Source organism: Cheilinus undulatus, linkage group 14 (assembly GCF_018320785.1).
Source record: "Cheilinus undulatus linkage group 14, ASM1832078v1, whole genome shotgun sequence".
In the NCBI taxonomy this organism is placed as follows: domain Eukaryota; kingdom Metazoa; phylum Chordata; class Actinopteri; order Labriformes; family Labridae; genus Cheilinus; species Cheilinus undulatus.
The window spans coordinates 27,940,834-27,959,211 of NC_054878.1; the positions used below are offsets into that span (position 1 = coordinate 27,940,834).

Genomic DNA, 18,378 nt, shown 5'->3' on the forward strand with positions numbered 1-18,378 from the left:
AGACATATGGTTGAGATGTCTGAAATTCCTGGGAGACACGTGCTTTTCCTTCATTCCTCACATCGACTGAAAACATGCTCTAATTACAGAACTCTAAGATGTTTCTATCAGTGTACACAAGCCAAGACATCTAAAAGATAAGACTGAATCATAAGTCTTAAGATTGACACAGAGCTTCTTTAGTCTGGGTTGACGTCCATGAGTTTGTTTAGCAGGATTAACTCATCAGTCTTTACCATGCTTACCCCCTCTCCCATGGGAATAGTGAAAGTAAATCTAGTAAAAGCTGCGAGTGCTTTGCTGCTATTAGACAGATGTGAATCCAAATATGTGCAAATATTCATGTGTGTGCGTAGATAACTGGGATTCCTCCAATTCTCCAGTGGCATGAGCTCATGACACTCCAACACAGCTGACCCTCACACCCCACCTCTACTGCCACCTTGTAAAGTGATACTGAGTGCGCTCAGTTATAGACATCAAGAATGAGACGGTGCATGAACACAAGTTTAAAGAGCACACATGCATTTAAGAGAAGGTAGAGTATAGAGTGATTATTTTCTCATGTTGCTAGATGAGTCAACAACAGATTATTCCACTTTTTTACTCAGAATCTGTCAACGTGGGAGTGTAGGTGGATGGATCTGACAGGGATCCACTTTGGAAAAGAGGAGTGGGAGTGCATACAGGACAAGGGATGATTTGTGGGATACTGACTGGGGCAGCTGTTCAGTAAGAGGAGGATGAAACATCTGGAATCTGTGGAAAAAATCTATAAGAGAGATTTTACGGATGACTTTAAAATCCCCTACAGCTTATCTTCACCTGCAAAGCATTTGGGTTCCTGCGTTAGCATGTTCAGCAAACCCAAAAATAATGCTCTAAAAATATAACTTTAGAAATTTCCAAACTAGAATAATACATTTCAACATAGTTAGGCTGAAATGAAGAGTCATACTGTTTGAGCTGATGTAACTGGTCCCCCACCCTGGATGTGAGTGAGGCCAACTCCCAGCTTTGACTCAAACAAAGGCAACAATAGTCAGACAGAAAAGCAACACCCAAGCAAGAATGTGTGGGTGACTTTGTGTACATTTACAGTAAAGAGAGTGTGTCTCACTGAATGCAGTCACCACTGAAATGTCTATATAGTAACTTCTTCTATGTTTCATATTTTTGAGCTGAGTACTTGCATTACTTGAAATATGTCCAGCATCCTTCAGTTCTCAGAGCTCCAAAGGCTTGTGTCTTGTCCATCATAGCGGCCATGAAATCTTCATCATTGCTATCGAAATGCTTCATGTTACATCAAGGACTGCTACATAAGGAAGCTGGGAGTTGCCGTTCTGTCGCTGTATCTCATTCATGTTATGTGCTTCTTACTCCACCATGATATCGACCATGTATTCTTTCGCCCAAGCTCCCATTGTAACCCCTTTTCCAACATCCCTGACCTTTGACTCCACTTGGCATGTCCAAGTTAAGCCAAGACCTACTGATCAACCATGGTGGCCTGGTTTATACCATGAGTAGTCCCACAAAGCTTTGGAAATAGCTAACTGTAAGCACTAGGAAGGCCACTTTTTTGAAGATCATTTTTTGGGCTTTCAGCCCTTTAAACCTTCAAGCCCTGAGCTATTTTTTAACCATTTTGTCTCAGCTGGACTCACTGTCTTATAAAAGCTCAACCCTGTGGTGTACAGTCAAGCTCTAAGCATCTCTTTCTTCAGGACAACACAATAATTTCACTTGGATTTTACAAACAATATGAGACTATAAACACAAAGATTTACAAGTGTAACACAGTAAACAATAGTGACTAAGACCTTCCGTGCACAAACTTGTTCTTCCATTTCTTGCGTACCATAAAGTGGAAAAAGAATTATTCCCTGACAAAAAAAATCTTCAAAATCTTGACATATTTCCAAAAAAGTCTTCACGCTTTTTGTACTTGCTGTTTATAGGCGATAAGCATAGCAGTTCCTGTCTGCAGTGATACAGAGGGCCCCATCACAAGCTCTCCGTCTCTCTTTCTCTCTATTATGAGCTATTCAGGACATCTACTCCAGGATCTTATTGTAAGAACAGTCTGCCACTGGCTGTTCCAGCCTGTTACTATGCATTGTGGGATACAAATGGTGGCTAAGCTAGCGGCAGAAAGGATTGAAAATTGATTTAAAAAATAGCTAAAAAGATTTTCGATATCAGAGTTACTGGTGTGGATTTAATCTTTAAATGTCCCGCAAATTCACCCACATTTCAGGCTCACTAGAAAAGCTTCCATGAGTGGGGCTTTTCCACTACAGCTTTTGGCCGTGCCGAGCCAAACCAAGCCATGATGATTTGCATTTCCATCAAAAGGCTGGCCGCGGTGCAGCGCGCTCAAATGGCCCTGCTCATGAGTAGGGCCAAAGCTGGCCAGCCCCACCTTCAAGCCCACCGCGCTGACATCAAAGTGCTTTGCGGGGCCAGATTTGTGGGGGGATTTCCCCCTCTGCTACTGATAACCCCTCCATGATAAATTTTCACCCCACGGGGAGACGGGGGAGAAACGTTTTATCCCTGCCTCTGCTCCAGCTGTCCATAACTCTGTCACAGCGATGTCAGCATTCACTGTATGACTTAAATATATATGACACAAGACCAAAATTTGAGGTTTTTGTGCTCATAACTACTACGGTCAGATAGTTGCGCACGACTTCTCACACTGACGGGTGAGCTCAGGAAGGACCAGGCGCAGATCCAGGAATAGGCCTACACCTTTTTCTGCACCTACTAATAACCAAAGCTTGACCCGTCCCCTTCTTATAGACAATTCTAGACTTTAAAAAACTAAATGCTGGAGATGGTCGAAACATTTCGTCCATGACGGAGTCCGTCTTTAATTTATTAACTGGCGCTAGTAAAGCATGCAGTCCTCACAATCACAAAAATATGACTGTGTTCATTTTCTGCTCTTCAGAGTCCCACAAATCAATAATAAGGAGACTGTTCTTTAACTTATATGCAGGAAAATTCTCTCATTTTGGTGATAAACACAAATTATTGTTTGTTTACTGACCGCGGGATGGGGGGAGAGACGGGGAGAGAGAGAGTGAGACAAGGAGAGAGAGGAAGAGAAAGAAAAAAAAATGTTGGTGCACAACTGTGCCCTGTCTGTTATTTCTGATCCAAATTTTTGAACTACTCAAGCCAGACAGAATGTTTAGAGGAAGTTTGTGGGATACCATTTAATAAACAATTATATGAAGTCTGTTTAAAAGTTGTAATTACTGTGAGTTAGTGGCTTCCATTTTGTTTCACCATCAGAAAACAAATTACTGGTGTTGCACCACATTGGATAAATATTTCAGCTATGTGTGTTAATAGCTACTGAGTGGAGTGATTTACACTATACTCAATCAAGATTGCTTTGGGGTAATGGTGATGATTATACATACCAGAGTCACAATGAAAGGAAAACATTTCATCTGGTCTCTCAAGGAAAATCTGAATTATCCACATCTTAAGGAGTGGATTAAAATGTATGTGATGTCTGAAGCTAGGAGAGGCGGGATGGTTTCATTTATTAGATTGTAATCAGTAGCTTCTGCTTACTTACTCATTAGCAGTGGCATCCATGGTATTTTTCCTTCCACAGAGGTCTGACATTCTGAATCGGTATAAAACCACATCAGTCCAGCAGAGAGGAGATCTTACATCTTATGTTTAAATGCAAGTTCTCAATGATTCTACCACTCTGGTGCTGGATCTTTGCTGTCATATTCAAACAAATGGTCGTTAGTTTCACCAGTGAATGATGCAATGATATGACACACCAAACTGGAATACTTAGACCAACATTTGAGTCAAGCAGCCTGGGCTGCACTTGCACAGAAAAGCTGAATTTTGCACGGTTACCTAACATCTAATCTACTTGTTTATGACCCAATTTCATGATTTTTTTGTGGCAGTGGACATCCAAACAGACTGGGGTCTGCCTTACAAACATGCAATGTTAAACCATAGAATTAGGGCATACATAGATACATAAAGTATATTGTTTTAACAGTACAATTCACCTCAAAGTTCCACATCACATTACATGGATGATTAGCCTTAAGTAGGGTAAAAAGCTTCTCTTTCCATAACTTATGGTACACATTGCTAAGAATGTGCAGTCCAGAGTAAAAGTGACAATGTCTTCATATTTTCATGGCACACCACTGAAGCATTCTCTTGCAAAGTTATTAAAAAATTCCACAGCCAGTATACCAGACACTGATAACTCGGGTCTCCTTACATTCTCAGAAATCTCTGCCAAGGCTCAAAGCTAATCTGGCAATCATGATACACAAAATGCATGTTTTTCATATCTCCTTAGATGCTGAGTCTGTCAAAGAGTGTGCTTGTTTACATTCCAAAAGGCAGAAAGCCATTAGTCCTGGGTCTAACATGTTTGCTCTGGTCTGTCCTTTAGGCTCACATTCCTGACAGTGCCATCAGTTATGTAGGGGTTGAATGGTAGTGTACGTGGTGTTAACTATTGTAACAGTGCTGGCTTTGTGACAGCCATTCTCTAGAGAGCAGAACAACAGCAATGGTTTACAATAGAGTCATGTATCTGATGTAATGTTAGAACGTCAATAGTTGGATCGCTTTCCCTTGCCATATTACCTTAGGACATGCAAGGAAGGTTGGATTTGCCAGCAAATGTTTTGTATTGTTTTGCATTGTTCTTATGTTTCACTAAGATGTAAACCAACAGAATGGTCCGCATTCAACCTCGTCAAGGATACACTGTTTTAAATTTAACCTAAGAGAGATCACCTTTCCAACAGCCTCCACATGTTTCATCATAAAAGCAAGGATATGTAACCAATCCTTTACTCCACCCAGCCCTCCATCCATCCATCCATCCGTCCATCCATCCATCCATCCATCCATCCATCCAGTTCTCCAACTGTCTCCAGTGGCAAAGGCTTGGCCATCCAACTTTATTTATTGAGTTGAAAAGTTTAAATTTCAGATTGGCAAATACACTAGCCATAGACCAATATCTTACAGTTCATTTCCACAGTCAAAGGTTATGTATAAAAACAACCAATATGCACTTTCCTACATTTTAGGAATTCTAAATAAGTAGGTACCAAGCTAACTATCCAACTCTACTGTAAAGGTTGAGTGAGTACAAGTACAACAGAGAAAAAAAAAACATCACAACACACGACATAGTTAGCTTCTAGCTAATATAAGGTTGTTCTTCTCATACAAGCACCTAAGGTATCATTTCCCAAACTTTAAAGACTTTTTTGCCTGTATTTTTCTATTGGTCAGCAGCCTTCTCTTAGTCAAAGCTCAATCTCACACTATCACATAGCTGGCGCAACCATTATCATCTGGCTTAAACCCTCGTATACCAGTTGAAGGTAAGGTAAATCATATGAACGCAAGCAAGATCCTGGTGTATCCCCGTTAGTTTTCAAATTCACTGTAAGATTTTACAAATTACTTTTGAAGCTCGTATAGGCCTGGCTTCAACCCATATATCAGAATTTTAAACCCCTTATGAGCCAGCTAGCAACTTTAGATCCTTGGGCAGGGCCCCTCTGGCTGTCAAAAGTCGAGGCTCATAACCAAAGGTGATCAAGCATTTTCAATAAGGGTCCCTCAACTTTGGAACAACCAGCCCAATGAGATTAGGTCTGCAGAATCAGTCATTTCTTTTAAACCACTTCTTAAAACTCATTTTTACAGACTTGCTTTATGTGATTTTGTCTTCATTATCATCCTCTTCTAATGTTGGTTTCTCTTTTATTGCTTGTCTTCTCTAGACCTTGGCAATTACATCTGTATTTACTGCTTTTATACTTATTGAGCTTATTTTACCTTTCACATCCATAAAAAGTACAATTTTTACACTAGTCATGGAGGGGTACCTGATACCAACAAATACTCAAGTCTGGATATCCAAATTGGGAAAATTGATACCAGAACATGTCTACAGTTTTGGTAATGGAAAAAACCATTGAATAAAAAACTTAGGTTTTAAAGTGAATGTCAGATATTATGACTTGGAGAAAAAACAAGGGATAAAAAGACAGCAAGTTGCTTCTCATGTGCCATAACCCAACAAAGTAGTTCTGAAAAATCTTGGATGCACTATAATGGAAATTCCCCCAAATGTGAAACTGCTAGAAGTCCATCTAAGAGATGTAGTGTTGGCCATTGAAGTCAGTGGGTTAAGTCTTTTGAGGAAGGGGAGTTCAGAGGCCACAGCCCATCCTTTTTAGAGGGCTTCCTGAGGAAATCCGTGGCAGAAGCAGAACAGTGCTGTGCCATCCCAGCAGAGGAAACCTGGCAGATCTCTGTGTGACCTCAATAATGAAGCCAGCCAGGGAGGGGGAGTAAAAGAAAGAGTGAGCTGGCAACAATAGACAAAACAAGGCTATGAAGGAAGGCTGAGTTAGAACATTATTAGCCGAGAAATTAAGTGACAGATAAACACAGTTTGGCTAAGAAGGACTGGCACTCTGTATAAAGTACTATGTGGGAGGAAGCACACAGGGATCACCTCATCAAACCATATGTTTCCAAGACAAAATCAATAATCATGTCTCAAGGAACAGCACCTATTCTTCTGGTTAAGAAATGGAGTGCTGTCTGGTGCATAAACAGTGATGTCTGAGTGAACAAACTAAACACCCACACAGCGTCAAACACCACTAAAGTCTCTTCAAACAGAGAAGGATTCCCTGCAGGCAAGTCACAGAGTTCCACAAGACCTCAGCTCAAGATGACCTTTCAAACGAGAAAGGTTGAGACATTTCTTTCAGAGAGGGGAAAAGGGATGACTGTCAGCTGTCCAGGTCTGTGATCAAATCAGCTAAACCAAGTAGAAGCACAATTAGATGCATACCAGGGTTAAGGCATGTCAAAGAAATCTGTGTTCTTCCTCTATATTGTATGAAAAAGCTGACTGGGATAAAACTGGGTCATGTGGGCTAAAGCTGTCAAACATTTGTGATACTTTGATACATTAAGAGCCTTAAATACCTTCAGATCTTCAGCCATATTATCAACCAAAAGCTGCTATGAGTCATAGAGAGAAAGGAAACAAATACTAGCAGTGTATTTGAGATTCGCCAATCAGGATTTTTGTAGCCAGTTCCCATCAGCTTTGACTGAAATTGGCTAATGCATAATGATCATTTCAGTCAGGACCACTTTGTCAAGAAGCAGACAAGATTAGCAGTTATAAACATTTTTCTGTTTTAGCGGTAATTATTTAGCACTTGAAACTGTTATTTATGTTTGGCGGTGTGGCTGTCCCCTTGCTTTTCTACAAGCCTATGTGGAAAGCATCAAGCAGGAACAGCACACGTTCCTGCTCTTCCTGTGCCTACAAGGAAAGCCTGAGGCAGGGAGAGAAGCAGTAAATCACCCAGAGCAGAGCAGGCATCAATGACAACAGAATGACAATGACTAGAGGCAGAATCAGTATAAAGGAGGAGCTGGGGTGGAGGGGGGTTGCAAAAGCAACTTGCAGAGGGAGCGAATCAGCTGGACATCAGCTGATGGGGGCTTGCATGAGTTCAGCTGGTCTCATGCAAGCACTGGACTTTACCTCTAGGTAAGATCAGTGACTGCTAGCTTTAAACCCAATCCACCAGTCACATTACTTTCATAAAAACTGTTCGATAATGATTAGTTGCTAATGATCAGGGCATCTGTAATTGTGCAATTTAGACAGTTTGCACTTTTTTTATGTGAGCTTGGTATCATAGCAGGTATCAATGTCATCGGATTGTCAGTGGAATCATATCAAAGTTAAAATCTTGTATCACGACAACCCTACTACAGGCTCACTGAACTTTCCCAGGGGAGGTGTAATGAAGAAGAACAGGGATGAATATTACAGAGATCTTAAAGCCTTTACACTAGAAAGGACATTGAACATTATGCTGAGACACAGTTCCCTCTTTCCACTCAGACACTTTTAATGTGCCTCATTTAAAATTCAATAAAGAAAGTTCAGATGTGAGGAAAAACCCTCATGTCTTCCAGACGTGGGCTAGGTACTTGAAGCAAATCCTGGTTCAGACATCTGTAAATCCAGCCACTTAGAACAGCTACAGCTTCTGCACCACACCGTCCTCAACTGCCTTTGACTCTTAATTAGCTCCTGGGTTATTTACTCAGCTTCAGCCACAAATAAATGACTGGAGTTCTTCGGCATTCTTATTAAACACATTCCAAAACACGGCTGCTGTGTATGGTTAACCTCAAAGGCAGGGGCCCCTTACTGCAGGCGGAGGTGGCTCTTTGATTTACACTCAAAACATGATGAAGAGTTATTTTTGCACTTCTGCATGACATTTTGTGGATGCATCTGCTTGTTTAAATTCCATCACTGCTGCCACCTTGATGTTAAGAGCACCTGTTGAGTTTGCCCTGTGTTCTGCAACATAAAATAATCAGTGAAAGGCAAAGTAAAGAGAGTATGTCGGTCAGATCTTTATCAGGGGAAGATGTCTATCTGTGCAAGTATGTGGGCCTGTTCTCATGTGCAGGGGGGCCAAGACCAAACACATTTGTTACAGTGAATTAGGCTGGGTCAACAGGCTTAGGTTGGGGCTAACCCAAATTTTAAAGGCCATTCTCTTGAAGGCTCCTAAGCAAACAAAAGCTATTGAAAGTCAAAGAGCAGTAGTTAAATATAGCAGATCTTTCTACTTTAAGAGATATGGTCTTCATTGTGCTAAAGGGAAGAAAAATAGGAGCCTGTACGCATTCTTAGCATTAAAGTTCAGTAGAAAGGGCAGCCGAACTGCCTTGTTTTTGAATTCTTAATGTCACTGCACTATTTTCACAGCTAAATTTAGCAACAAACTTGCAATACCTTCTCAAGTCTGTGCTATAATTTATTGTTAACACATCCAAAGCACAAGAATTCGGCAGGAAACGAGACAGAATTAAGCAGACATAAATTATTCTTGCAGGACGCCATCAATTCAAGCTGTTTTCCACTGAAAGTTGAGTCCAACAGAAGTCATACATTCTCTCCGCTGTCAGGGACTTAGATCAAGTTAGTTCTTGTCTGACAGACTGACCTGCTGAACTTTGAAAGGCACTGGAAATTTGCAGGCAACGAGACTAGTCAAGTTCCATACTGCCATCCTATTCATTCTAGTGAAGTTAAAGTTGTACAAAAATAACATGGTCACTCAAAGCCTCCACAAAGCATGGAAGTATGTCTGCTTATGATTTTGGATAAACTTAAAGAGTGCTGAAAGATGATGATTTGTAGAAAAGTGGGAAGCCTAGTATTTACCCAGTAAGTTGTCAGAGATTTCCTAACTATGGTATCCAGGACTAAGCCCAAACAGAGGATGATCCATGGGGCCACTTACAAGAAATTTTTGCTTATTGGGCAGGTGTATGCACTACTTTTACACAATTTGAAACCAAATTTAGAAACAAAATACTAAAAACAATCTATGCATTACCTGGGCAAAATGATGCAGCTCAAGCTACTTTGCAAAGTGGGAATCCGGTGTAAAAGTTTAAATGGAACAATGCATTTTCAAAAAAAGACAGAAAAAGCAACATATAGGGTCACAGATATTGATTTATCTATATACTTATAGTACCTTTAGAACAGTGTTAAAATGACTTTTTATACTGCAGTGATGGCTTGAGTTGTAAATGATGGACAAGATTTGGCTGCAGACCTCTATGGAGGGGCGTTTTGGGCTCATCTGCTGCAGATCTCTACAATAAGGTGACGTTGACCGTGGGGCAGGAAGTGATGTACATTACCCAAGCCGGAACCAGATGTTACGCTAAGTAATTTAAAACACCAGAAACTAGGGAAAACCCAAAGAGAGTTAGGGGTTAGGCACCTGAAACATAAAGGTTAGGGTTAGGATAAGGGACAGGGGGGAGGGGGAAAAATTAAAAAATGACACCACAAACTAAGGAGAAACCCAACAAGGGTTCATACACCCCACCATAGGTCTGCAGCCAGATGCCTCTCAAAAAAGATGTTTTTTATGTCTGGCTTTAAAAATTAAACATCCATGTGAGTTCTATCATAGCACACACAAGCGACATACTTTAAACAAACCCCAAAGATTCAGGGCTTTTAAGAAACTTACAGTGCCTACTTTATATAGTATGCTATACTACATGATATTGCATGTTTTATGATGACACTGTTATTTAATGTTCCTTAGTGTCAAAAAGTACAAAACTGTATTATCTTGTATTTTTTTGGTATTGAAACAAGAATTCAGCCATTATAGGGTGCTTGGGGTATCTAGTTTTGTTGTCACAGTAACAGAATATATCATTATTGGGGGTTGACCAGTACAGTTTATTAGTAGTTCATGATAACTGATATTTGGAAATGGATATCCACTGACAAAATCCACTTAATGTGAAAAAAAGTATAACTGCATCATCAAAAAAGTATAGTTTAACTATGTCATGTGGAACTATATAGATACTTTTGAAGTGTTCAATTTAACTCTATGAGTTTAACAGCCAGTTTTATTGTGTATTTTACTTTATCATAGAGATGTGACTTTATCTAAACAAGCTGGTTGGAGATCTATAGTTGTGTACTTTTCTTCCCACCTCTGGTGAGTGAAAACAGAGCCAGAAGGGAAGACCAACCTTGCAGTAGAACCAAAGTAGTAGTCATTTTATGATAAGCTAAAATAAAGACCAATACAGTCAACTAGCCAAATGCCAACAATCAGTCCACCCCCGATTAGATTTTACTAGATTTGTACTGGACTCTAGAAATAAACTATCTCAACAACGATGATGTTTTATAGCAAAAGATGAATATTTAACAAAAATTGAAATTTTTAAAGAATGTTTGTGACTGAGAATAAGTGAAGATGTGATTAACATACATGTGCAGGACTTGTTGCTGTTGTGTCTTCATACATGTGTGTCTGTGTGAAAGTGTGCGGTTTCAGTCCAAGCAGGAAAAACGTCAAAGATGAGCACAGCCTTGCAGACATTTGCCTCAAGAGCAATAAATCTGAAGAAATTGCCTGGCTGGGAGCCAGGTCTCCCACCCCGAGTGTCAGAGGGCAGGATGGCCTCCCCCTCCTACACAGACACACACACCATTTACACAACTTTCACATCTTCAGTGCCAGACTAAACCATATTAACACCTCGGTCTTTACACAGACTGGAAGTGACCACAACACATTTGGTCAGCAGATCAATCAGTTCCTGACGCCTGTAAAAAACCATGGCTGCTTTAAGCAGCCAAACAAAGGAGCAGTGTCGCAGAAAAGTTCATTGTTATAGTATGCAACATCTCCAAAGTCACAGGCTTGTAAAGCACAAACATGTAATGGAGGTAATTAATGATCTAACTCTCTTTCGACTGAGATGAGAAAGAAAAGGTGGTTAAAGGATGATGTGGCAATATGAGAAGATAGCATAGTGTATCTGCAGTTTAAAAAATACATTCTCTATAGTGGGGTTTGGGATTTTTCTGAAACCACTTTGATACCAAATTGATACTTTTCAAATGGTGCCTGAATTGATACTAACTAAAAGGCCTTTTATTTGAGTGCTATGGGGTTGCATCAGCATGACCGGGGGGTACCAAAATGAAGCATCAACAAATGAGGCATCAGCTGCACTGGTACTGGTACCATGTCAGTGCCAGGTTTCGATACCTACTCTAAAGACCGAGTAAGTATGGGATGCAAGATCCTTGAGACATTGAGGTCAACTACAGGAACTTCAGACTTCTAGTATCAGCATTTAAAGTTTGGTAAAGAGGACCTCAGAGTACATGCATACATTGACTTAATGCTCAACTTTCCTGTGAAAATGTTTTTCTCTCAAGACCTTGAAAAATCAACTGGGACCACCCGCATTGTTACTCAGACACAGCAACGTAAATAAGTGGACATTCCATGCAACAACAGGAAATGTAGTTATTATCAAAGAAAAACTGAGTATAATCAATTGTTTTCACATTTGTCTTCTCAAGGCTTCCATAGATACACAAAAACACATTAATTCCAGGCTTTTAAACAAAATCACGTTTAACGTGGTAACTTACCAGAGCTTTTACAAAGGAAAGATGATCCACAAAGCACAAAAATATAGCTACACACAGAGAGAAAGGATTCAATGCGCATTGAACGTCGTTTCCACTTTGCATAGAGATCCAACCACCCCAACAGCACTGCTAGCAGCTCTCAGCTAAGGCACCTGAATCCCTGACCGCATGCACCGTGTGGGTGCGTGTGAAACTTTGGGCCTATAAGGGGGACACCGGGAGTTGTTGTTTTGGTGGGTGATTTGCATGCACCGACACGTTGGCTACACAATCGCTCAGTCTGTCAGCTTTGAGGACGAAGGTGAAAACTCGCAGCTAGTTGTAAAGCTATGATGTCAGTGTAAGTTGTTGTCACCCCTCCCCCCTCAAAAACACTTACCAGCATCCCCATAACGTCCGACCACAGTTGGGAAAAACTGTCTGACACAGCAGCGCTGTCTGCCATGGGCTCGTCAGAAGACGTGCCGGTCCCCTGATCACCTTCCATGGTTGTTGGAATACTTTGTGTTCAGTCAGACTAATCTGGTGCAGAGCTTGTATCCAAGCCCACAGGCAGGGGGCCTGATCGGCAGCAGCAAACGCGAACTCGGTGCCAAGGCTGCTCCTAAAGAAAGTTGCCCTTGACGCACCGGTGAAATGCTCCAACATTGCCAGGCACGATCCAAAGTTTAGTGCGTAAATTACGCCCTGGCATGTTTGAAACACCCCACGACGACTTTTCACGTCGAATTCAAGTCAAATAAGTAAACGCTCAACAGGTTAGAAGTCCAAAAAACTTCCAAGCGAGGGGCTCTCTGCTCCACAGTCCGGTGTCCACGGTTCTCTGCTCGGGTGTAATCAAAACCTCACACCGGAGAGGACATCCAAAGTGGTAAAAAGTTTCCAAAAAGTTAGACGAATCCTTCGATGAGAGGAGGAAAACTGTGTGAACTGGTAGAGTGAGCACACGTGAGCTTATTACCATTAAAAATCGTGTGAGAGAACGCCTGGAGCTCAGAGCAAATCCTCCAAACACTGCGCCTCCCCCCTCTCTCCACCGACTCTCTCTCTCTCTCTCCCCCTCACACACTCCTCCCAACTAAGAAAGAAAACACTTGTCCCGTGCCAGATGTAAAATATACAGGAATTAACTCACAACATTGACTAATCATTCATATTAAGCTAAATAAGTCTTAAAATAAAATATTCAATTGTTTGGTTTCATATCCAATTTGATTCCAGTTTGTGGCCCTTTTAACCCTGAAAACAATTCTTATACACCCTATAAAGTTATGTCCACTGTTCTGTCTTTCAAGATACCAAATCCTACACAAAATGTGCACCTTATGATCACTTTTATGGCAGAATTTCCTCCAAAGAACGTTCAAAATGGTGATTATTTTTGTTTTACTGTGACTTATTAGTGCTCTAAAAGCAGCAAAGGAGTACAGTATATTTCAGGAACTTTTAAAAGCACCCTAAAAAAACTCTTTATCTCATGCTGACACAGCTTTCCACCAATATGTCTCTCCGGCCACCAGTGAATAGGGTCTGTGAACAAAGCACATTCTCCACACAATTGTATGGAAAACAAAAAAGCGCATGGGAAAAATGTTTTCAAGGGGGTGATGCATACTGTGCCCTTTGGCTGCCATAAATCTGGATGAAAAGCTGGACAATAACAGAAAAAACATGAAACTCTGATGCTTGATTTAAGTTATTTTTACCAGAGGACATTTCTGCCGCTCACACTTGCATGCATCCACAAACTGTTTTCACTACAATTTAACAGATATGCTCTCAGACCTCATTTGAATACAAGCAGGATGAAAAAAAGAACACGCCATGTACAAGCATGAAATTGCACAGCTATCTTGTCTCATCAGCCGTTTGTTCTGCTCCGCCAGCAGGCCGCTCCATTGTAATGAAGAAGTCCAGAGACTCTCCGCTTCTCCCTGTTGTTGTCAGAAGCACATTTTCTCACAACAGCTGCCTGGTCTTGTGACAGATGCCAGGAGGAGCAGCGGTGAGATAGAGGGAGTGAGATTGAACGTTTTAAATCACAGCTCCTCACTCGCCTCGGCTCCCCTCCCTGCTGTGTCAGGTCAATCTAAAATGCTGCTTCACCTGCTGTTTGCAAAATCAGCCTGCAACACCGTGTTCATGTAATAAGAACATGTATTTAAAAGTAAGACTGGAAAAAAGAGAGAGAGCAGACCTGAGCTAAACATAAACCACATATTCTTTCTAAGAGCGTGCAAAACATGATCAGTTACACTATAATTCCCACAGTAGTGCAAGGACAGGGAGGCCTCCTGTGGATTAGGCAGGCTGCAAAATGCTATGCTAGCAAAGGACAAGCATAATCCACAGGTGATTTACAGTGCCTATAAAAAATATTCAGCCTCTTGCATGTTTTACCCTTTTAGTGATTTTATACATCAATCATGGTCAAGATAACTGGATTTTTTTTGCAGAAAAATTACAAGAAAAGCTCTTTAATGTCAAAGTGAAAACAAATTTCTACAAAGTAATGCTGATTAAATAAAAATATGCAATGTTAAATAAGTGACTTCAACAATAATCACTCCCTTCAAGTCAGTATTTAGTAGATGCAACTTTGGCTGCAATTTGAATCTGTGTGGATAGTTCTCAATCAGACTTACACAGTTGGACACTGCAGTTTTACTCCATTCTCTGCAAAACTGCACAAACTCTGTCAGGTTGCACACGGATCAGGTGTGAACAGCCACAAATTCTCTATTGGACTGAGGTCTTGGCTTTGACTTGGCCACTCCAAACCATTAACCATGCCGTCTTTAACCCATTTCTGTGTAGCTTTTGCTGTAAGCTTGGGGTCATTTTCTTGCTGGAAAATAAATCTTTTTCAAAGCCGTAGTTCTCTTGCAGACTGAATAAGATTGTCTTCCAGGATTTTCCTGTATTTTTCCTGCATTCATTTTAGCCTCTACCTTTACAAGCCGTTCAGGGCTGGCTGCTGAGAAGCATCCCCACAGCATGATGCTGCCACAGTAGGAATGGCGTGTTTGTGGTGATGTGCATGTGTGGAGTCATGTAAAACTGAAGCACAAGAGTGGTGTAAGCTAACGAATTGCATTAGCATGCTAACACACTCACGACGAATGGACAGCGCAATCCAATCTCTGACAGTGAGGCCAAAAATTGGAGCTAAAGCCAGGCACATTCTTTCTTCTTCATCTTTTTAGACCCTACACATAATGATCAAAAGATAGATTGGTCATTATGAAAAACACAAAAGAAAAAAATGCATTGGAAAAAAGGTGAAGTTCAGCAATTCACAGGGATTTCTCATCTGGGGATCGTGGGTGTCTTTACTAAATTGATGGACATTGCCCTCCCTGCAGCAAGGATGCTACTACCATGGCTATAATGGGTTTTAAATGTGTACTTTGGTTCTCATGCTCCATAAATCATCACTTGGGTTACATTTCTTTGTTTGCACTGATCGTTGTTTTATACACACTATCATGGTTCAAAGGTTGTTTAGGTGAAGAATGACTTTTACAGGCCGTGGATGAGCGGCAGCTGCTCAACAGTGACCTGCTTACAGTCTAAACACACAGAACGCACACACAAGTGCAATAGCAGGCGAGGCGACAACCTGGGGGTCTGCACTGCTGACCTCGCATCTGTAGCCTTAGGCTGGACTGCTAATGCATGTGTACCCATGCTGCCATTACATCATTGCTGAACATTAACCACGTGGCTTCCCTTCCCCCCTCTCTCCTGCTAAAAAAAAAGGGTGGGGGGAGGGGGGGGGGGGGGGTTGGAGGTCAAACCCTCACACACGGACGCATACATGCAAACACTAGAAATCTCTTCCTGCAGAGACCCCCATATCAGGAACACAAGACAGCCCAACCCCACCTTGACCAACTCAAACAGAGGGGTCAGACTTTTAATGAAGGGAGGAGGTAGCCTGTTGACTCAGTGCACACTCATCAAACACTGCTGGTTTGTTTGAGTGTGCATGTGCCAGCTTTCGCCTTCGCTCTTCACACTAACCACTAATCAAGGTGTCATAATGTCAGACAGGAGGTACAAGAGCTGCTTTTTCACCAAGTGCTAACTACAATTAATGACAACTTCTCCTTTGATCAGCTTTTTAGGAATGAATTGGACATGTGGATTGAAATAAGGGGAAAATTTGGAGCACAGGATTCACCTGCAAGCAATTCAGGGCCCATAAACATGTCCTTTAAAGCAGGATATGAAGACTGAAGCTATAACACAGCTCTGGAAATATATAGGCCATGGACAAGAATGATGTCATGAATTTAAATTGTCAACTTTGAATGCACCGTTGAAAGCCTCCAGATTTGGACTCTCCTGATGCACGTCAAGTATGAGAGTTGTCAACACTTTTTCTGCCTTTCATCTATCTTCTTTTATCTCTACTGCCATCTTTTATTCAATCTATTATTAATGGTTTCATTGTCTTATCATGCATCCTTTTCTTCTTTATGCTGATCTGCCGGGCTCTTGTTGGATCGCAGGAATATTACAGGGTGTCATCAGGTTTGGGACCGACTAGAAAAAGCCTTTCAAGTTGAAGATGAATCCTTTAAATCAGAGAAAACAAGTACAGGAAAAGGAAGATATTCCAAACAGGCTATCAAATTTCCGTATTAGTGTTCTTCCAGCACGTGTTTCTTGCAGCTTTCCCTACAGACATGAAGGTTTTGAAGGGTCCTCATATCTATAAAGCATAAATTTATCTTCTCCTGAGTCCTTTCATTAACAGCTCAAACTCTCCTGCAGATTAAATTATGTGAAAAGGGGTGATAAACTTCTGCTTAGGTGATAGATTTTCCCATAAACGCACTCGCCCTGGGTGACACTGTATCATGGTGTGTAATTTTCTACTGTAGATGACTCAGCAAGATTATCTCAAAAGCTGGGCGGCATGTCTAAACACTCTGATAGAGGTGGTGATGCACTGTAAGAAAAGATAAAGGAGAGAGCTGAGAGGAAGGAGGAGCATGCAAAGAAAACTGGAACACTATGAGGTTTCTAAAACAGGTATTTATTATTTTGTGATTCTTGGAGATCATTTTCCAGGTTAAAATCTTTCAATACTTCGTTCCAATCATAAGTCATTGGACCTAAAGGTGGAGCAGGCCTTAGAGGCATGAAGTTGAGTTAAAAGACAGTGAAGAAGAACCATTAAAGTGAGCAGACACAGAGATAGAGATAGAGAAAGAATGCAGATGGCTTTAAGAAAAAAGTAGTCCTGGACCTCCCCTGATAGTGAGAGTGACCTGTCTTGGAGGTCAGTGACCCCAGGCTTTAAAAATAGACCCTTGGGGGGGGGGTCCTGAACCGTGCAGCCAGGGGTGATTAACAACATTGTGGGTAGACATCAAGGGCACCACTGACACACTTAAGGAATGCTACACAAGACCACACAGCACTGACACACATACTAATGCCATGTTTCCATGAAAAATATCTGGTACTACTTATGGGTTCCTGGAACCCATTGTTCGATGTTTTGGCCAGTTCCTATAAAGATATACACACAGATTTCTTTTTATTTCGAGGGAATTAAAGGTTCCTGGGGCAGGCTCTTTTCTACTAAACTCTAAATGAGGAAAAGACAAATAGGTGCACTTATCTGAAAAAGTTACATTTTAAACCCATGTTTATATGATTTCCAAGAACAAATCATCATAGCTGCATGACTGTTGTTTAAACTATTAACACATTACCCACAATTCAGCAAGAAGTACTTTTCTGACCTTATCTATAAGGCTGGAATTGAAAGCTACTGAGGAGTCTGGCTGCAGACCACAGATCTCAGATGCCCACAGTAGCAGACCACTACTGTGGGACGCAGCCTCTCTCAAGACTGAAGTGATGTAATTTGCCTGTACAACAAATTTTCTGTTTTAGATCATTTTTTATTATTAAACGTTGTTTATAAACAAAGTCTGGCAGGTACATTCATAAAATAACCATATTACAAGAGTTACAATAAATACAATACTTACAAAGGTCAAAGGTAACATCTGGGATTAAATTATATACAGACCTATTTTAGAAGTTGTTATACGAACAGTGCCTCATTTTAGCTTTGTTAGCATTAGCTAAAACTCCAAGGGGAAAAAAGTTGTGAACCACTGAAAGTACCCAGTTAGGAGGAAGTGAGCTGTGCTGCAAGACCCGACTCTAAATTCCCTGTGCTTTCACAGAGTACCATTCCAAGATCTGGAAGCCTCTTGGTGAGGCAAAGAAAAACTTTACTTTAGACACTATTTGCAGTGGAAAAACGA

The 18,378-nt window shown here is 41.0% G+C and overlaps 1 protein-coding gene across 6 annotated transcripts in view; it reads right to left on the bottom strand.

The window, feature by feature from the left end:
• sash1a (SAM and SH3 domain containing 1a) overlaps positions 1-18,378 on the bottom strand; it is a 372,472-nt gene that overhangs the window by 60,534 nt on the left and 293,560 nt on the right. Inside the window, exon 1 of one of the 6 annotated variants that reach the window (XM_041805177.1) lies at positions 12,462-13,101. The exons of the other annotated variants lie outside the window; for them this stretch is intronic. Coding sequence (XP_041661111.1) covers positions 12,462-12,569 — 108 coding nt within the window. The 5' untranslated portion in view covers positions 12,570-13,101. Of the gene's footprint in view, positions 1-12,461; positions 13,102-18,378 lie in introns of those variants that run through there. 6 annotated transcript variants of the gene reach the window in all.